This window comes from Acomys minous (assembly GCF_964271855.1).
Source record: "Acomys minous genome assembly, chromosome: 3".
In the NCBI taxonomy this organism is placed as follows: Eukaryota; Metazoa; Chordata; class Mammalia; order Rodentia; family Muridae; genus Acomys; species Acomys minous.
This window is the reverse complement of record NC_140485.1, coordinates 65116924-65138373: the sequence shown is the minus strand read 5'-3', so window position 1 is coordinate 65138373 and position 21450 is coordinate 65116924. Positions and strand designations below refer to the sequence as shown.

The window sequence follows — 21450 nt, the reverse complement described above, 5'->3', positions numbered from 1 at the left end:
AGCTGTCAGCTAGCTACTTCCTTCGTTGCCATGGCAAAATACCTGACAACTGCCTCTTAGGGAAGGAAAAGTTTGCCTTGGTCCATGGTTTGAGGAGATGTGGCCACCATGGTGAGAAAGGTGTGTGGCAGGACTGTGAGGGGTCTGCTGGAGTTACATTATGTTGTCAGGAAGCCGACGTAAGTGGTGAGACTCAGCTTGCATCTCTCTTTTCATTTCTTGGTGGTTTTTGTGTGTGTGTGCCTGTGTCCGTGCCTGAGCCTGTGTCTGTGTGTGCATCTGTGTGCACACGTGTATATGAGTGCCCGTGTGATGTATGGATGAGAATGGAGTGCACGTGTGTCACAACGAACATATGGAGGTCAGATGACAAGCCCAGGTGTCAGTCCCTGCCTCCTTGGCTTTCAAGGCAGGGACTCTCTTTGGTGTTAGCTGCCTGCTGCGAGCACCAGCTAGCCCATATCCTCCTGTCATTGGCTTCCCATTTCACTGTGGGATTACTGGAATTACAGGCACATGCTCCTGTGTCTAGCTTTGCCCGGGTTCTGAAGATTCAATCTCAAAGTCTCATATTTGCACAGCAAGCATTTTACCTAGCGAACCATCTTTCCAGCCCCTCACTTCACCTTTCCATGCTGCCTTGAGCCACAGCCCATGGAATAATGCTGCCTGCATCCATGGTCCCTCCTTCAGTTACACCTTCTGGGAAAACCTTCACGGATGCACACAAGGTGTGTCTCTATGGTGATTCTAAATCTGATCAAATCGGCAGGAATGATTAACCTGCCAACGTTACAGGCCATGTGTCCTGTCCCCCGGTTGAGCCACCAGGCAGTGGTGTCCTCCCCACCATGGAAGGCAATATGGACTCACTGACCTATGATCTCTCTTGCTTGTCTGTGTCCTTTAGAAGTCAAGACAGGAAAGGGATAGCAAGCTTTTAAAAGACCGTTTTCAATACATTCTTCAGCCAAAATCAAAGGGTCAAAAGACTATGCGGGACTCTTCATTAGATGACACAAAGAGAGCAGAAAGCCATCTCTCGCCCAGATTTGGGGAAATCAGTCCACCCAGCTGCCCCACGTGGGTCCATCGCCAGATCCAGCTGCCTGTTATGTAAGGTGCCTAGTTAGTTAAGGACTAAACTCAGTCAGGATTGATTTGGCAAAGTCAGTGCAGTTGTTAAAACTGCTAGTCTCTCCTATCTCCAGCCCTCTCTCTTTCCTTCTTTCTTTTTTATTGTTTTGTTAAAAATATTCAATCAGACAAGGACATTTAAGCAAATTTAGAAGAAATTGATTAAAAAGAATGCTAGGAGATTAATTTTTCAGCCATAACTTGAGAGAGAGAGAGAGAGAGAGAGAGAGAGAGAGAGAGAGAGAGAGAGAGAATCTAAATTGAGAAGCACAGCTTTGATAACACTGCTCTTCACAGCTGGGTTTCTGTTCCTGTAAGGATGGCAGGGTGACCCACATGGAGGCTATGCACTCACCAGGCACCCTGGGCTCCCCCTGGCTGATTCAGTTACTTGGTATAGCAGCCCTCAAGGCAGGTACTATGGCTCTCTTCAATTTATAGAGGGTGGGTGGGACTGAGGCCACAGAGGTGTGTTTATGACCCTTCTCTGTCTTCGGACTTGGCATCACTCCTTAAAACATCTTTCTACCTTGGACTTCTACGACTCAGAAGACAGCAAATACTCCTCACCTGAAACACGAGGACCTGCCGGTTCCCTGACAACACCAATTTAGCTCCTGAGAGGCAACGCCGGACTTTCTTCTCTTTTTCTTTCTTCCTTCATGGGAAGTGGTCACAGGCGCAGACTTAGCAGAAGACGTGGGTTAAACTTTGTCCGCTCTTGGCTAATGCAGTTAGACATTTTCGAGAAAAGGCAACCAGAAGTGATCATTATCCATTATCTGCATGAAATAGTTCAGAGAGAGAAGCAGTGTTTGCGAGAGAGAGAGAGAGAGAGAGAGAGAGAGAGAAAGAGAGAGAGAGAGAGAGAGAGAGAGAGAGGAGAAGAGCTGTTTGATTTCAAGCCAGGCAAGAGGAAGCAGGATCACCCTCACATTCTGTAGGATGCTGTGCGAACGTTCTTACAAGTAAACCGGGAAAAGCCTGAAGAAATACAGATGGCACGTTCGCTCCCTGTCCCTTCTGAAGGTCGTTCTGGATAATGAGCCAGTGTCCCTCTCCTTGGCACAAAAGAGATAGAATCCTTCCATTCTTAAGAATGGTCGGGGGGAAGAGGTGCATTTATTTAGCCCTGTGTGGGAGAATGCACAGGAGATAAGCAATGCTATTTTGCTGACAGCAGTTGCTACGACTTCAAAGTCAAGGCCTATGGTCCTCCATTGAATAAGGGAGCACCCAGCCTGTTGTAATTTCTTTGCCCCTGTTTTGTTTCTCATTTTCGCCCCCCAGTTCCTGATCGATGGCCACCTCCATGTTAGGATACTCTAAGAATAAATGATTTCTAAACTGAAGTCACCAGAACGCTTCTAAAGCGGATCCCTTATCCATGAATATTTTGTCACTCTGCTTTTTTTTTTTTTTTAATTGTCACTAAGATGTGTCCCAATAATAATGCATGCTGGCCTGAAACCTGAGGTAGCAGAGTATAAAGTGCATATTCTCTCTCTCTCTCTCTCTCTCTCTCTCTCTCTCTCTCTCTCTCTCTCTCTCTCTCTCTCTCTCTCTCTGAGAGCTTCTGCTTCAAGCATTAGTCACTTCTCCCCTTGCGGAGCCTGAGGCTTTGAGCAGAGGCTCTTTTCTCTTGGATAGTGGGCCAATTTGTTTCTCAAGGACTGCAGACATTATCATGATGGGTAATGATCTAATAAAGTGCTGCTCTGCATTAGAGTGACTCTTCTACGGCACTTCCCTGTACATACCCCACGGTCCTTTATACAGACGCCTTCGTATTAAGCACTAGCCCTGACCCTGGAGGAGGCTACCTTCTTATATAGGCTCCGACAAAATTTTCTCGGACCGAATGCAAACACCGTTGGATCCGATTTCGGGATAACAGAAACTGTGAAGGGCAACTGATTTTGGCTATCTGTGGGTCAGGTTAAAGCTTAGGGTTCTCAGTGTGTAGTGCCTGGTGTGGGGCTCCTAGGTTGGAGGGCTATTACATCCTCAGTGCTTTCTACGCTCTCTGGGATAAGATACCCTGACCACCTTACAAGCTGTACCCTATTGCTCTTCCCCTGTTGTTGGTGGAGATGCTATCTCTTTAAAAAGACCAGGACCCCAGTAACCAAGATGTAGCAGATCTGACCTGGTCGGCCTGGCCCAAGGCCGAGGCACCAGTCCGTGTTACTCGATTATTCCTTTCCTGACCTTTCCTGTTTCTGGGATGAAACCCAGAGCATCACGTGTGCTAAGCAATTGATCTGCACTGAGCCACATCCCAGCTCTCTTTGTAGTTTTTATTCGGAGACGGGGTTTGTTTTTTTTTAACTAACTTTCCCATGCTAGCCTTGAATGCTCTCTGTAGCTCAGGCTCACCTTGATGCCAGATCTTTCTGTCTCAGCCTTAGAAGTAGATGCGATTATGGGGCCCAGCCTTATATAAATGACAGATACGTCTCTTGCCCAGTGTTTCCTGGGCAAGGACATCTGGCAGTGAGTGTTTACACGTGAGTCATTTGACCTTTCCCCAAAGCTGGTCCCCACATGTACCTGAAGGGCCCTGGTGTACAGACCTGTACCGCCGACTGTCTCTCGGCTTAGTCGGTTACATCACAGTCTTGATCTCGGGGGTGCCCTGGAGATTGGCTGGAATCCCCCTCCTGTAGATTTTGGGGTGAGCCTGTCAGCCTGTGTTTCTAACAAGCTCCAGAGGGTGCTACTGTTGCTGACACACAGGGAACACACCCTGAACTATGAACGCTCACTCAGAGGGCATTGGGTCTCCTGCTGCTTCTATTTTTTTCTTGAATAAAGAGCCTAAAGGCAGGCAGGTTTGGAGTGAAACAGACAGGTGAGAAAACTGCATCAGAGAGTTGGGGTGACGAAACCCAGAGAAGCAGTCCAGGTCTTGTGCCTCAGAGTCTCTCCTGCTCTCTATCCCACACTCAAGGATTGTAAGTGAGTGGATCCCAGACACACCTGGCTTTACCTCTATAGCGTGACCTAAACAAAATGCCTGAGGAAGATAGCTCAGTGGGTAATGTGCGTGCCTTCCAAGCATGAGGACCTGAGTTCGATGCCCAGAACCACCCCCACACACACACACAAAAATAATAAAAAATAAAAAGCCAGCTGTAGTGGTCCACACTTGTAACCTCAGTGTCAGAATCAGAGGGGCAGACACAGGCGGGTAGCCCTGGGGTGATCAGTGCTAACCGAGCACTGAGAGATGGCTTCTGAGCAATGACACCTGAAGTAGATGATGCCTCCACTTTTGCCCGTGACTCTGCGGTAAAGCTTGAGTAACCACCAGGCTTCTCCAACACGGCACAAACGCTGCCGCCACGCGCAGCCCCTTGGCGTCTCTCCATCCAGCCAAATGTCTGCTCCTATTTATCCTCGTCTGTCAGGGTCCTTTCTTTTTTCACATGGCCTACTTTCCCTACTTAACTTACCTGCATTCTTGCAAGGACGTGTGTGGCCTTTCTGTGACATCTCTCTCTCTCTCTCTCTCTCTCTCTCTCTCTCTCTCTCTCTCTCTCTCTCTCTCTCTCTCCCCCCACCCCACCCCCACCCCACCCCCGTGCCCTGCTTCTGTCGGCAACTCATATACCTCCTGAACTTAGCCCTGGGAGCATCTGTCAGGACACAAGTCCCTGTGAAATTTACCCAAAGCAGCTTGCCTGGGGTGGCAGAAATGGATATTATCAAATGAGTGAATTCTGGAAGCACAATGGGCTGGCTTAGTTCTTTCAGCTGGTGAAGGAGATGTGGAGAAAGTCACGGAGCACCATGAGAAAAAGTGCCACAGACTGAAGGTTGGCATGATGGGCCAGGAAGGTACCGACAGTAATACATAACACATCTGCTAGGCATCCGTGGCGCATATGGAGTTCCTCATTTCTTTCCAGAAAGCTCTTGTGGTTTCAGGATGAGCCTCGCCAGTATTATACCCACTCTATCGCCAATGTTCTCTCAAACAACGAATTCTACTTGCTTGGTTCTATGGTTCAGTGAGAGGGAGGGACAAAACCTTTCCATTTGAGACTTGCCTCACTGTGTAGCCTTGAACTCACAGATACTGGCCCATCCCCGCATCCCAAGGGCTGGAAATTATGGCATGATCACCAAACCTAGGGAACAGTTCTCTCGCTCTCTCTCTCTCTCTCTCTCTCTCTCTCTCTCTCTCTCTCTCTCTCTCTCTTTCTCTCTCTCTCTCTCTCTTCTCCTCTCCCTCTCTCTCTGATACACACACACACACACACACACACACGCACGCACAAATGTACATGTGCACACACGCACGCACACATACACACAAGATACCACATACTATATACACATACACACATGCACACACACACACACACACACACACACACACACACACAAACACTAGGTGCCCTGCTCTATCACTCCTACCTTATTCCCTTGAGGCAGGGTCTCTCACTGAACCTAGAGCTAGGCTGGCAGCCAGCAAACCTCAGAAATTCTCCTGTCTCCACTCCCCCACGACATTAGGGTTACAGGCACACAAGGCCATGTTTGCTTTTTTACTCGAGTGCGGAGGATTTGAACTCAGGTCCTCATGTTTGCACAATAAGCATTGCTACCCACTGAGCCATCTCTGCAGTCCCACGAACCCTGCCCTCTCAAAGAGTATGTCTAAGTCACAGTCCCGAGAACGAGTGACTATACTGTGTGGCATTGAGGAGAATCTCTGTGCCTTGAATAACAGTATGGCAACTGGGAATATCCCTGCTTCAAAGTGTTTCTGAGCTTGGATAACTTCTCCAGCCTACAGACAGGCTAAGCCTTCCCTTCTGGGACCTGCATTCTATGTATACATCATATGAGGTGGCAGAGAACCCTACAGCCATCTTGTCCCCCATCATCCTGAAAAAGCAAAGAGATGGGCTCCTCCACTTCAACCCTAGAGACCCTTGCTCTGGGTTTGGCCACCACTTAAAAGTAGCTCAGCTCCCTTACACATTATACCCTCTAGTTCTCCACTCAGCCTGCCAACAGGAGTGCCAGCCGTCACGTATGCTGTAACAAACATACGAGCACATTCGCCAAAACCTGCGACACTCACGGGACACACACACACAGGCCTTACCCCGTACCGTCACTTAGTGTACCTCTGGGTACGGGGTGTGGAATTGTCCCCAATGCCCCTTTAGATCTGCCCTGCATGCAGAGGACTCGTCACATGACTTTAAGCTGTCACTTAGTGGGACAGATTGAAAAAGAAATCGCAATCAGGTGTGTTACTAAAAGGAAGTCTTGGTCAAATTCTGCTTTGGTTTTGAAAATCTGCCCTCTCAAGCTTTAAATTTTTCTCGGCTTAAAACCTTTGTTTCATCTCCTTTGCCGTCTTGAAAATTGTCAATGATTTTATTTATGGATTTTCTTTTCAAGGCAACCCCAGGAATGGTCAGTAACAAAGGTCTTATATCTAACATAAGGCTACCTATGAATTATTTTTGTACCATTTCATTTAATCAATTTTTACTGAAGGTTTTTTAGAACAACCAAGGTAATCATTTTTTAATTAATAGTTTCATTTTTTTGTTTTTAATTTTTAACATAAGAGAAAATTTCTAAAAGCTCAGGGCTTTATTTCTGAATTTACCCAACATACTGTCAAAGTACAAAGGATTCAGGAGCCAATCTCCCGTATGTCTGCAGAGCATCCAGCACTGAAGTCATAGAACTTATCTTCGTGTGTTGGAGGCAAAATTAGCCCGTGGTGTCAGACAGCCTGTGCGTGACTCTTCCCTGAAGCAGGCTGTTCACCCTAAGAACCTCGAATTCCTCCTGTTCTGCAGTTTCGGCGTCTATTCTTAATCTCCGTGTGCTAAGCACAAAGCCACACTGCAGAAAGTTGGCCAACTGGAAAGCCAGTGGCTCCGCCAGCCGAAAAGCATGCTTCCTGGGCCCTGTTGTCTCCTGAGTGAGTTGATGAAGGCGGTTGTAACTCACCCTGGATCTACTTGGGGTGATCGCCGCTCTCTAGAGAGCCAGTCCTACAAGTACAGGGAGCTGCAGAGGAAATGGTGGCCTCGTTGGTCTAGTCATTCCTTCAAACATTCAAGTTGTCGTTGTGTCTGCCAGGCTGGGACTTGGGTGTTAAGAACAGCAGCGGCAGGGGGGTGGGGGGCGGGCACGGGGGGGGGGGGGGCTGTGAGTTTGATTGTTGGCGAAGATATTTTCTTATACTTGTTGTTTTTTTTTAAATTTATTTATTTATTATGTATGCAGTATTCTGCCTGCAGGCCAGAAGTGAGGGAATTGAACTCTCAACCTTTGGAAGATCAGTCAGTGCTCTTAACCTCTGAGCCATCTCTCCAGCCCAAATTCCATGTTCAGTAGGCTGGAGAAAAGAACCGCTGTTAGTGTGATGCTCTGGGTTGGCTAAGATGTGGGCTCTGCTTGAATTTACAGAAAGAAGGGAAAGTAGCCAGGGAAAACATCTTTTTGCGAAAGCATCTTGGCCAAGAAGGTGACTTCCTAGGAAATGAAATGTGCATTTGTGGAGACTAGTAATTTCACAGCTAGCCTGGGCTACATACAAAGAATGTGTCTAAAACTAAAGAAAATTCTAGGAGGCTGAGGTAGATAGAAGGCCACCATTCCACCCTAGTGGACAGGACAGTAGCTCTATCTGAGCAGAGAGAAGCATGGAAGAGAAATACGCTCACCAGCCCATGGCTGAGACAAAGAATTTGACGGGGTTTGCTCATTTGTTCACTGTCCTGGGAGTGGAGGGCTCCTTGTGGCCAGATTCAAACAATGGTAAGGGGTGGATCAGAAAAATGAGGTGGGAAATTTGATCTTCAAGCCAAAAAAAAAAAATCAACACAAAGGTTCTCCAAGTGCGGTTCTCTCCCCATGCCTTGGCGTAATGGTGACCGTTCCTTTTGCTGAGCAAGGACTCAGAAGAACGGATTTGCCACTCATCTGATCCACATATGACGCCAACTCATTAAAGAACTCATCGAGGGCAAGAAGAGCAGATCCTCATTATGCGTCCCAGTCACCCGGATTCTACCTGCCTTTCCCTGCTCCCCCTCCACTGCCAGTGGCAAGCAAAATCACTTGGATCAAGTGAACAATTTTAAATGTTTAATATTAAAATGTGGTTTTGAGAAACTCCTCGGAACCCGAAGCCATTGTTAAGATACACTCCCTTTGACAGGTGTGCCGGCACTTTTTTTTTTATGAGGCTTTTCAACGTGTTATTTTATCGGGTGTCTGAGAGTTAGTCTATTCTGCGGAGGCAAACAGACAAAAAGGGTCTCTCAGCACGAGTTACTCTGCTGTAAAGGTTATAGTAAACATGTCAATGCCTAATTAAGCAGAAAATTTTATCTGTATTGTGGGGGAGGAGTGTGCTGTCTCCGACTTTTCTTCTGGGGAATCCATTTAGAAGGACAAAGTAGATTGTGAGGTTGAACGGGTCCAGGAAGCTCAGCATCCAAATGTCAGCAGAAAAAAAAAAGAGGAAAAACGGGAAGGAACACAACTTCTTTCTCCTTGCTGCAAAGCGACTGTGTTGGCTGGCAGATAGTGTGAGTGTGTGCATGTGCGCATACACGTGTGTGTGTGTGTGTGTGTGTGTGTGTGTGTGTGTGTGTGTGTATTTTCTTTCTGTGATGACATGCCCCATAAGCACTGAGAGACAATATGTTATAGCCTGGAGTCGTCATATGTAATGTTGTTGACTTGGTATTTGTGCCACAGTCATAACACGCATTTAGTTTTCAAAAGTAGCTGCATTTACTTCATAAAGTTTGCCTGGTTTCACTTGCAAAAATGATATTATTCCACCAAGAGTGAGCGGTGGCTCATGCCTGTAATCCCAGCCACGAAGGAGGAGGATTGGGAGACTCACAGCTAGCCTGGCACTACACAGGGACACTCAAAAGACACAACAGCAAAGTGACCAGATTTGATGACTAAAATGTATCTGACTTTTGAAGTATCTTTCATGCCTCAGGAAACCTTCCTTTTTTATAATTAATAATTTTCTCCTTGGGTGTAATACTCTAACACCTCTTTAAAACCCTAAATTAGCCCTAGGGGAAAGAGGAGAGGATATGAACGCCAGGGACGGCCTGCTGCGGGTACTTGCTTGTTTCAAAATGCAGTTTTCTTGCAAGAAGTGGCCACTTATTAATGGTTGCTTGGCTGGATTGAGTAGTTTTCCTTTCTTCCAATCAATTTATGGCACTAGAGACCAGCAACACCAATTTAATGAAAAATCTGCTTGTCAGCTTGCTGGGGAAGCAAAAAAACACCTCACCAATAACAATAAAATAACAAACACAACCATAAAACTTGTGGCCAGACTGAACTTTTTACATTTTATCTTCTTTTTATGGACTCCCGCCCTCAAACGCGTGGGCTCTTGTGTTCAGCGTCCCCGCCGTCCTCTCTCTGGAGGTGGATATCTGCTTAGCGATCAACCAAATTTCGCTGCTGCCCTGATAAGATTTTCTTATTCATTAAGTTGGCAGTCATTAAGTTGGCAGTAGAAAGAAAGGAGGAGTGCCCTGCACAGGACAATGGATTCTTTTAACAAACAGGAGGCGGGGAGGTTTGTAGGGATCCTACAGATCTGCAACTTTCTTCATTCTTAAGCCTGTTTCCTGACCTATAAAAAAATTAATAAATGAATAACAGTACCTACTGTATGTGGATATTAGATTTTTTTTTTTTTTAGAAATGAAAGAATGTGCTTGCAAGCTGGGAAGATGGTTTCGGTGGACACTGGATAAACATGAGGATCAGAGTCTGGATAGCAAGAAGCCATGTGCATGCCAGGCAGATGTGGCAGGTTGTCTATAAACCCAGCCAGCATTCAGGAGGCAGATACAGGAGAGCCACAGAGCAATGTGGGCCGATAAACCAGCCGAATAAGCCAGCTCTAAGCTCAAGTGAGAGACCATGCCTTGCTATATAAGCAGGAGAGCGTTGGAGGAGGACAGCCTACATCAATCTGACCTCCACGCAAAGCTGCAAGCATATGCCCGCACACATGCAAACACGCATACACACACCTAAATGCATTTGCAGTGATTTACTTGGGTGCGGGGGGGGGGGTGGGGGGGGGGGTAATAATTTCTCAATTAAAGTTCTTCATCTTCACCAGCAGAAGCAGTGTTAATACCCTGACAGTAGCCTCCTTATTCCTAATCTTCTTCCTTTTGCTCTCTCTCTCTCTCTCTCTCTCTCTCTCTCTCTCTCTCTCTCTCTCTCTCTCTCTCTCTCTCTCCCCCAGGCTTTAGGTTTGGTGTATGGAATAAAACAGAATCTGATCTGATCTAGGATTTTCCCCCCCTTGCCATCATGAGGGAGAGTGGTGCTTTTAAGGAAAGCACTGCATTGAGACCGTGCTAACCTTGCAGGTCTGACACCGGGTGTCTTTTGCATGGGGACATCCTTGGTTGCGCTTTATCCACATGGCTTTAAAAGGCCAGGGGGAGAAAACAAGCCCATGGGCATGAATAGCCGCATTTCCCCGTCGACACTGGCCGGTATTTGCCCATTCATTCTCGTCTGCACCCGCTCTCTCGTGCCTTCATTTTCCCTACGCAATTACTGGCCCTCAGACCTGGAGAAGGGAAAGCATGCATTCCCCGATAGCATTTTGCATCCACAAATCAACTATATAATTGGCATCTCGTGACGGGTACCCACAAATCACAGTGCATTGAAATTACAGGAACAAGATCGAGAGAATGTTTTCAGCCATGTCTGGAAAGGTCTTCATAAACCCATGCGAGAGTAATAGACTAGGCCCCCCCCAAAAAAAAACCTCCCATTCTAACACCATTCACCATTATTTTAAAAATCATTGTATTTGCTGAGCTTACATAATTTTTTAGCCATTGGTGGGAGATTGTATTTGCATACTCCCAGCAACTCTCCATAAATAAAAATGTTCCGACAGAAAGGAACAGGCTATCAGAGATATAACGGCCGTGCATCCAGGTTTCTGCTTAGATGAATGCATGCCGATACCCCCGAGTTTCTTAGGGCCGTTGGCTGCTGAGATGCTAAGGGCCAGGCCCTAGCTTTATGACATGCCAACATTCTCCTGAACCATGACATTAATAGGATTTGCATTTCAATCTAGATTCCCAGAAAGCCATAAACATGAATTTAGCCACACTGCCTTATAGAAACATCAGAATGGTACTTGATCCCTACATTGTTAACTTGTGATCATAATCACTCATAGAGAACTACGCTTTGCCAGGTTAAAAAGAAACCAGCAACCAATGACACAAAAGACATCATTTGGGACCTGGGGGTGTACTCAGCTGGCATAGTGCCTGCCTAGCATGCAAGAAAACCGGGGTCCATCCCCAACGCCACATCAACAAGGCATGATGGTACATACTTGTAAGCCCAGCACTGAAAGGTAGAGGCAGGAGGATCAAAAGTTCATTGTCATGCTATCTAGCAAACTTGAGGCCAGCCTCGGCTACATGAGACTCTGTCCTAAAAATACATTTGTCCTTTCCCCACCCCCACACCCATTTCTGTTGTTAGCGGTCGGTAAAAACATGTATTAAATTGCTATTCTGTTCGGCCTGGGCAAGCAGGGACAGGAGGATGGATTCCGTCAGCTGGTACATTTAGTTCATCTCACTGTGTGTCTCTTGCAGGCTATGCCCAGGAGGAAGTGCTGAAGGAAGAGGAGGAGATCAAGGAGGAAGAGGAGGAGGAGGAAGACAGTGGTTCGGTGGCTCAACATCAGCGCAGCAATGACACTGGGACCGATGAGGAACTAGAAACAGGCCCAGACCAGAAAGGCTACTTCAGCTGCCAGAACTCGCCAGGGAGCCACCTGTCCAATCAGGACGCAGAAAACGAATCTCTTCTGAGTGATGCCAGCGACCAGGTGTCAGACATCAAGAGCATTTGTGGCCGAGATGCCTCAGACAAGAAAGCAAATGCTCACCCCAAGCTTCCAAGCGAACCCCATAACTGCATGGATAAGATGACAGCCGTCTATGCCAACATCCTTTCAGATTCCTACTGGTCAGGCCTGGGCCTCGGCTTCAAGTTATCCAACAGCGAGAGACGGAATTGTGACACCCGCAACGGCAGCAACAAGAATGATTTTGATTGGCACCAGGATGCCCTATCCAAAAGCCTACAGCAGAACTTGCCTTCCCGGTCTGTCTCTAAGCCCAGCCTATTCAGTTCTGTGCAGCTGTACCGGCAGAGCAGTAAGATGTGCGGCTCAGTGTTCACCGGCGCCAGCAGGTTCCGCTGCAGGCAGTGCAGCGCAGCCTACGACACTCTGGTGGAGCTGACTGTGCACATGAATGAGACGGGCCACTATCAAGATGACAACCGCAAAAAAGATAAGCTCAGACCCACGAGCTACTCAAAGCCCCGGAAAAGGGCCTTCCAAGACATGGACAAAGAGGACGCTCAAAAGGTTCTGAAGTGTATGTTTTGTGGCGACTCCTTCGATTCCCTGCAAGATTTGAGTGTCCACATGATAAAGACAAAACATTACCAAAAAGTGCCTTTGAAGGAGCCAGTACCAACCATTTCCTCGAAAATGGTCACGCCAGCCAAGAAGCGTGTTTTCGATGTCAACAGGCCTTGCTCCCCCGACTCCACCACGGGCTCACTTGCCGATTCGTTTTCCTCTCAGAAGAATGCTAACCTGCAGCTGCCCTCCAACAGCCGCTACGGCTACCAAAACGGAGCCAGCTACACCTGGCAGTTCGAGGCCTGCAAGTCCCAGATCTTAAAGTGTATGGAGTGTGGCAGTTCCCATGATACCTTGCAGCAACTCACCACCCACATGATGGTTACAGGTCACTTCCTCAAAGTCACCAGCTCTGCCTCCAAGAAAGGAAAGCAGCTGGTGTTGGACCCTCTGGCCGTGGAGAAAATGCAGTCACTGTCTGAGACCCCCAACAGCGAGTCTCTGGTCCCTAAGCCATCGAGTAACTCCGCCTCTGACTGCACAGCCTCTACCACTGAGTTAAAGAAAGAAAGCAAGAAGGAGAAGACGGAGGAGGTCACCGAAGACGAGCAAGGGATGAAAAGCGAGGAATATGAAGACCCTCTACAGAAACCCCTTGACCCTACCATAAAATACCAGTATCTACGAGAGGAGGACTTGGAAGACGGCTCAAAGGGCGGTGGGGACATTTTAAAATCACTAGAAAATACTGTCACCACGGCCATCAACAAGGCCCAAAACGGGGCCCCCAGCTGGAGCGCATACCCAAGTATCCACGCAGCCTACCAGCTCTCAGAGGGCACCAAGCCACCCATGGCCATAGGCTCTCAGATACTGCAAATCCGACCCAACCTCGCCAACAAGCTAAGGCCGATTGCGCCCAAGTGGAAAGGCATGTCACTTGGCCCCATACCCACAAGCCTGGCCCTGTATACTCAAGCCAAGAAGGAGACAGAAGACAAAGATGAGGCTGTGAAGGAGTGTGGGAAGGAAAGTCCAAGGGAAGAGGCGACATCTTTCAGCCAGTCTGAGGGCGAGTCTTTCTCAAAAGCCGAACCACGGTCAGAACCCAGAAAGGCTGAGCCCTGTCCCGTGAAGGAGGAGGAGACGCTGCAGAAAGAGAAACCAGAGCCATTAGAACCAGTGTCATCTCTGAGCAACGGATGCGCACCAGGTAACCACACCCCAGCCCTGCCCTGCATCAACCCGCTCAGCGCCCTGCAGTCCGTCCTGAACAACCACCTGGGCAAAGCTACTGAGCCCTTGCGCTCGCCTTCCAGCTCCAGCCCCAACTCAAGCACAGTCTCCATGTTCCACAAGTCCAGTCTCAGCATTGTGGACAAGCCAGTCATAAGTCCTACCTCTACCAGGCCGGCCAGTGCATCCCGACACTACCTGTTTGAGAACAGCGACCAGCCCATCGACCTGACCAAGTCCAAAAGCAAGAAGGCCGAGTCCTCGCAAGCACAATCCTGCACATCCCCGCCTCAGAAGCATGCTCTGTGTGACATCGCCGATATGGTCAAGGTCCTCCCCAAAGCCACCACCCCAAAGCCAGCTGCTGCTTCCTCGAGGGTCCCTCCTATGAAGCTGGAAATGGATGTCAGACGCTTTGAGGATGTTTCGAGTGAAGTCTCAACTCTGCACAAAAGGAAAGGCCGGCAGTCCAACTGGAACCCGCAGCATCTCCTCATCCTGCAAGCTCAGTTTGCCTCGAGCCTCTTTCAGACATCAGAGGGCAAGTATTTGCTTTCTGACCTGGGCCCGCAAGAGCGGATGCAAATCTCAAAGTTCACAGGACTCTCGATGACCACAATCAGCCACTGGCTGGCCAACGTCAAGTACCAGCTTAGGAAAACAGGTGGGACCAAATTCCTGAAAAACATGGACAAAGGGCACCCCATCTTTTACTGCAGTGACTGTGCGTCTCAGTTCAGAACCCCCTCTACGTACATCAGCCACTTAGAGTCACACCTGGGCTTCCAAATGAAGGACATGACCCGGATGGCAGCTGACCAGCAAAGCAAGGTGGAGCAGGAGATCTCCCGGGTGTCGTCGGCTCAGAGGTCTCCGGAAACAATAGCTGGCGAAGAGGACACGGACTCTAAATTCAAGTGTAAGTTGTGCAGTCGGACATTTGTGAGCAAACACGCAGTAAAACTCCACCTAAGCAAAACGCACAGCAAGTCACCCGAACACCACTCTCAGTTTGTAACAGACGTGGATGAAGAATAGTTCTGCAGGTATGGGTTTGCTCCCGGGTCACGGCGACCATGGCCTTGTGAGGAGCATGTTAAAAGGAGCTGGGTCTGCCTACAGGCAGAGGATGTCTCCCGAGGCCACGCAAAACCATAGCTTGCTGCCATAGACTTACTTTTACAAAAGACAGGACATGATGAGCAGGCCCTAGCCATTCCCCCACATCCTTCAGATTAGAGGGAAATAGGATATACAGCATCTGAGAGAGATGAAGCTCATGGTTGTTTATAGAGCTCCAGGATACCCGGTTCCCTTAGCAACCCAAGGCCCAACCTCTAAGGTCCAGCTTCCCCACCACGTTTTAATTAACAAGGACTAGATCCCGTTTGACCATCTGCCTTTCCACAGCAATGTTTAATACTTACAGAGTGGGGAGAAGGTGGCCCCAGAAAGAGGATGGGGAACGTACCAGGGGCCATTACATACAGAGATAGCTTAATCAGTTCACAAGCGCATATGTTATCTTTACTATCAGCCCTTGCAAAGAATGCATTCTATAGCTGACCTTACCAATGGCTACCTTCCCACTGCTTCCTTGTTTCTTTCCCACATTCATTTTCCTACAGCAGAGCAGATACCTCTAAGGGGAGCAGTCGGGGTGCACTCTTCTCTGTGGACCAGGGAGATGAAAATGCCTTTGGGTCTTCTTTAGGATAAACTTGGCATCAGAGTCCGCCTTTAACAAAGACAGGTGCGAAGCAGCCCTAAGTTTACTTCACATATAGAACGGGATGGCTTGAAGCCTGCATGGGGCGAAGCGCATAGGGTCCGTCCCACAGCTTCAAGATTTTTTTTTCAATTGGGCTGGCGGTGCAGTTCAGTAGCAGAGCACTTGCCCAGCATGCATAGGTCCTGGGCTCAAGCCACAGGACCAAAAAGAGAAAAGAAAGGAAATGGTACCACGTATCACAGAAGCTCACGCCTTGTATATTTACCAACACCCAAGTTACTTATGTCACCTCCAGGATTAAGGGCAGAGACCAAAGGTAAATACTTCAGCAAATTTAGTCTGTAGGCTGTTTTCAAATGTTGGGCTTGAGCGAGGCTGGATATCAACAGATGTCTTTCAGAGGATGCCTCTGCTTCCTTTTTCCTACCCCCCCCCACCAGCGTGCCACCCCATAGGCTAGGGACCCCAGCACATATTTAGATTGACCTCTGCCTGAGGCTACAGTCCAACGCAAGGAACCAACGTCAGCTAAAGCCTCCTTACTTCGCAGCCCAGCTTCTGCCCCACAGCATTATGGATTTGCTCTTACTTAACTCACGACCAGGTATGGAAAGCTGGCAGTAGCTTATCACGGGAGCCCTCGCCACCTCCTAGTCTCTCAGCATTTACTTTGACACAGGAGACTTCCAGGTCAAGCTATAGTGGTTGCAGATGCCAGGCGTCCTCCAGGTCTAGAGAAGGGTCTTTACATGGCATGGCTCTGAGTGCACCAGAAAGGTTCTGGGTGTGAGGATAGTCAAAAAGAAAAAGAAAGAGAAACACATGCTTGACTTGAGACTCATCCCTCCAGGCAGGAATCCATGCTTCTGATTTGGGTGGGCTCCAGGGAGGACCACCCCTGTTGTTTGCATGCCTTTATCATGATAATTAAATGTTCTGGGCAGATTCATCTCTGGGTTTCCAAGCATGATTGTACATCTTACCTTACTGAATGGAAAGCTATTTTGCATCTGTCGAACCCACATGTGAGCTCGGGGTTCTGCCACATGCTATTTATTTGCCATATCACATTTTAAATTTTTTTTATGTAATTAGCCATTATGCTCTTCTGGTCCTTAAAAAAAAAAGGTGGACATACATAAAGTACCTAGAGAGAAGACGGTATGTTTTAAATCTAATAATCGTGGGTCCAAAACCACGGTGAAGAGAACAAATAGGCGATGTTTATTTTGTGCTATAATAAAGACCAATTTTCCACCTGTTAGGTTTGTAATCATTTTTTTTAACTGCGGTATGTAAATAAGGAGTAAGGATGGAAAGGAAGGCCTCGGCCATTCCGAGTCAGAGTCTGAAACATACGCTGTCTGTTCTAGAAAAGGAAAAGTTGACCAATAATTTGGGGGGAGGGCAGGATTGTGCACAGAGGCCGCTTGTAACTCCGAGAAACGCATGGGTAAGATCGCCACTTTTGCACCTGTCCGCATTTGTACGGAATAAATGCTTGTGATTCACGACAGTGTTATCCTTATATAGGACACCAGAGCAATGTCTTCATGCACTCGCTGCCTTGCTGGGATGTCTCACAGAAAGAAGTCTGAAGTCTCACCCCATCCAATAGAGTGTGCCATGTGTGTACAAGAGAATGTGGGTGCTGGGTGTGTTCCAGTTCATGCAGAAATTGTCCCAGTGTGCTTGAACGCTTGCTCCCTCAGGCCAGAGGTCAATCTAAATATGTGTTGGGGTCTCTAGCCTATGGGGTGGCACGCTGGAGGGTAGGAGAAAGGTCCTTTCTTGAAGCCTGGCTCTCCTAGGAAAGAGCACTTGTCAATTTTAAGTACTCGGTTGCAACCATTCATAGATGCCCTGCCCATGCCTTACAGTTTATGCATATGATACCTTGTTTTCACTGTTTTTTTTTAAATTTTATAAGCCTTATTTTATCTATATAACTTGATGGTTTTAAATGGTCACAGGATTCTACCATCATCTTAGCTGATATAGAGGATGGCACAATGTATGAAAAATGACATGGTATTTTAGAAAACACAATAAGATAAGATAGAATATGCAAGCGTTTATCATGCCTCCATGTTTCTAAATGACACAAATTCTAACCATAAATTTCTTTCCTTTTCTGTACCCACCTCAAATCCTATGAGCACCCTGCCAAATAACAAAGTTAATTTTTCATTTGAAATTCCTTAGAAAGTATTAAACGGGCAGCCCCTCCCTTTAGGACAACAGTAGTCGAAAACAATTTCAGCGTGTATTTGTATACACCTTTAAAAGTCTCTTGCTCTGGACTAAAAATTAAACAGAGAGTAAATCATTGAGTTTCAAATGCATAAGGACTTTAAATTATAGTCATTACCACGTAATATAGTGTGCGCGTTTAACAGCACACCTAACCTTGAGATCGCTGGCAGAAATGTATTCTAGTCCAACAAGCTGCCTGCCACTTCTGTTATGGATGCCTTGATGAAAATGTATGTTCGGGGTGAAATGCATGGAAGGCTGCCAGATAGGATAAGGGATGCACGTCTAATCCGGCTGAACTTGCCCTTCACAGACACCACCAAGTCTCCGTACACAGTGTGTCCCAAATATCATATGGACCGCCATTTCTTTTTTTTTTTTAATCTATTTTTTCACATGAGTTTTGTTTTTAACATGAAAACGTGTGATCCTGTCAGTATTAACCACATAGATTGCACGCCAATGCAGGAAGAGCCGAACAGGCCAGAGTCATTAAGCCTGTAAGAGGTACCCACCTTTTTTTTTTCTATCCATTAAAGAGATTCCCTTCTTTCCACTCCTCCTCCCCTCCCTCTAGTCTTTCCATCGCTCGGCAAACATTAGCTGTGTTTTACCATGCGCCACATCCTATCTAGCAATAGGGCATAGCAGTGAGCCAGCAGGAACAGCAATTATAATAGAACACTGCGGGGATTTGTAGCAATTGCTTGACAAGCATCAGTTCGTGCCATCCTCACAAACAGCCCCATAAAGTATGGGTTGATTCAAAGAAATAATGACAGAGACACAGCACTCCGGTTCCCAAGGTCCCAGCATCTCTGGCCTTCACGTATGTGTTAGCTCCTATCTAGAAGGCCAGTGTCCCATGGCTTATCCCAGGAAATAAAATGAACTAATGACCAGAACAAGTCCACCACGGAGGCCAGTGGCAGGCACGCCGCTCAAGGGGGCATTGCTGAATGGAGTGTGCACAAGGGGCCTCCTCCCTGTCCCTGGGAAGCAGAGATGGGGAGCACTTCTGAGAAGCCTTTAGCTGCACACATCATCTACGCTGGCTTCCTCTCTCATCCATTACATGACGCTGACCCCCACCCCACTTCCACATTTGTAAAATGGAAACATGATAGGAAGGATTTGAGAGTTACATAAACACATGTGATTACTTTGCATAAAGCCTGGTGTGCAGTCAGCCCACGAAAGCAGGTCCTGGAGACTCTCTACCGCCCTTCCTGTGTCCTGAGCACAGTCTTCTCAAACTGCCCAACTCATGTCCGGATTGTCGTGCCCTTTGCAAACCTCAGCCTGTGTGACAGCAGCAGCAAGACTGTCATTTATTGGCCTCTTCCCGTGAGCTGGGAATGGCTACCCTTGGCATCCTCATTTTGAAGGAAGGTAAGCCGTAGCTAAAAGGGTTCTGCTCTCCATACACGTGCAGTCAGCAAGGCAGGAGTCCCAACCTCAAGCTATGCAATGTGTATACAAAGCTCATCTGCTATCTTCTGCCCTTGGTCTCCTCCTCCCTGCCTGAGCTGAGGGTCCACTGTAGGACTGACAATGCACAGAGAAGGCGGGAACGTGTGGGTAAGAGGTGTTCCCCAGGGGCTTTTAGGAAACTCCAGCTCTAAGTGAATCCCAATTCTGCCTAGTGGTGAAATGAATTCTGGGAAATTGCCCTTATGCAATTCCTCTATTGCATGGGCATTACAGAGTGAGCCCAGACACCCAACATGTCACAGAGTGTTGGATCTTGGGAAACCCAAATAATAAACAGAGTAGGATGTTGACCAAAATATTATCACAAAGAGATATGGAGACCTAGGGATGACCTGCCTGGTGAAGCTAAGCTCCTCTGTCCCTGTTATTTTAATTCCCCGTTTAGTCAAAGTATCTAACCAAGAAATTACCCAAGTCCATATGGATATGCGTAGACATTATCTTCACTCCCAGAAGTATATTTTAGGCAAACAAAATAATATGTGGTCAGGTGTGTTCAGGATGGTATGGCCACAAGTGAGGACAGGGTGAGAAACAAGGAAGCAGAGTCATGTAAGTGGCTCTCGCCCTTCTCAGGTGACAAGAACCACATACAGAATTTTTTGCAATCCTTTTTTCATTTCTTCGGAGTGATCTGTCTTTCTTCCCTGGGCACGTCACCCCATTGCTCTTTCCCCCTCATTTGGACTCCTGAATGCTCAGTCTTGACGTGTGTAATTCGCTGCTTTAATATAGATCAACATTGTTTTTAATTTCCCCCAGCCCGCCGTCACTATCATCTTTTCATTTAACCAGACGTGATTCTGGGTTTTTTTCCTTTTGCTAAATTGAAACTCCATGAGCGACAGGGAGTGCAATGTTTTAATTAGCTCATATTTTTTATATGGATTTATGTCTTTAAAATACATTTGTGTAATTCTTCAGCTAAATTAAAAACGTCTTTCTGCAAAAGCGAGGAGGGGAAAATAAAGAGTAAATTGCGTCATTAGGTTAGGAAGACTCAGAAGGTAGTGGGGGCGGGGATGCAGCCAGCTGGGGGACACAACATACATGGTTGCAGGGGCTGCCTTTGGAAGTCATTTTGAACTTGTCCTTCATTTAATGAAGTCTTTATCTATGAAAAAAAACATTTTTTTAAAAAAGTCTTGGGGAGGGAATTTTTTTCAAGGTCCCTCATAAGTAAACAGACAGTTACCTTCAGTGAGCTCATTTGAAACCCAACCTGCCGCCAAACAAAACAGAAAAATACGAGTCGTAATGATAAACCGTTTTCCTCTGCATTTCTCTCTTTGTCTGTTTTTTTTTTTAACTATCAAGTTTAAAGCTTTCCACGATGCTTTTTTTCCCCCCTACTTTATAGGAGACAAGTGACATTCCATGGTAAATGCGAGAAAAAGCCATGCAGAACTGAGGTCTCTCTAATGCATTGACACTATCTTGCCCTCTATTGTTGGAAATGAGCAGGCGCCCATGATTGTTCATCAAACAGCTCCTAATGCTGTTAAGGCATTCAGCTATAATTTCTCCTTGCATTTATAATTACTGTCATAGACTGCACACCTCGGTGAGCAGATTAAAGCTATAAACTATTTAGCCGCGGCTCTCCGACGAGGGACTTGATTTGTCTGGCAGGAGGTATTTGTTAGGGAGCTTGACACTTCACATAAAAACGACTCAACTTGATGAAGAACAATGCAGTTTGAGCAATGCAGGGATTTTAAATCAGTGGGGACGCCACGCCCCGCAAGAATCACACAGGGCAGTTTGTTAAATGATATGTGGGCCAGGGGGGTGTGGGATGCGCTGGGCTACCAAAATAAGAGGATCTACGGCTGCTCAGCTGCCTCTTCTCCACTCTCCTCCGGAAGACTGGGAGTTAGTGGGAGATCAGTGTTTTATGTTTCCCAGTGATACCTTTGTAAATGTTACAAGAGACTCACCTGGCACAGGAGAGGGGTGTCAACACCCCAAGGGAGAGGAAACCCTCTGGCTAATATAGACCCTCAGGAGGCCAGGAGTAGATGAGAGATGGTGGGTGGTTTTTCTTCCTTCCGAGAGCATCATGCGTTTGTGCATGTGAGAGCTTGTAGGCACATGATATGTTGAAGTGTGAGGTGTGTTTCTATCGCAC

The 21450-nt window shown here is 47.2% G+C and overlaps 1 protein-coding gene across 2 annotated transcripts in view; it reads left to right on the top strand.

Moving 5' to 3' along the window:
• TSHZ2 (teashirt zinc finger homeobox 2) overlaps positions 1-21450 on the top strand; it is a 437415-nt gene that overhangs the window by 235748 nt on the left and 180217 nt on the right. Inside the window, exon 2 of one of the 2 annotated variants that reach the window (XM_084776752.1) lies at positions 11820-14756. In XM_084776752.1, the coding sequence (XP_084632878.1) occupies positions 11820-14756 (2937 nt within the window). Of the gene's footprint in view, positions 1-11819; positions 16832-21450 lie in introns of those variants that run through there. The other variant, XM_084776751.1, reaches the window with a different exon arrangement.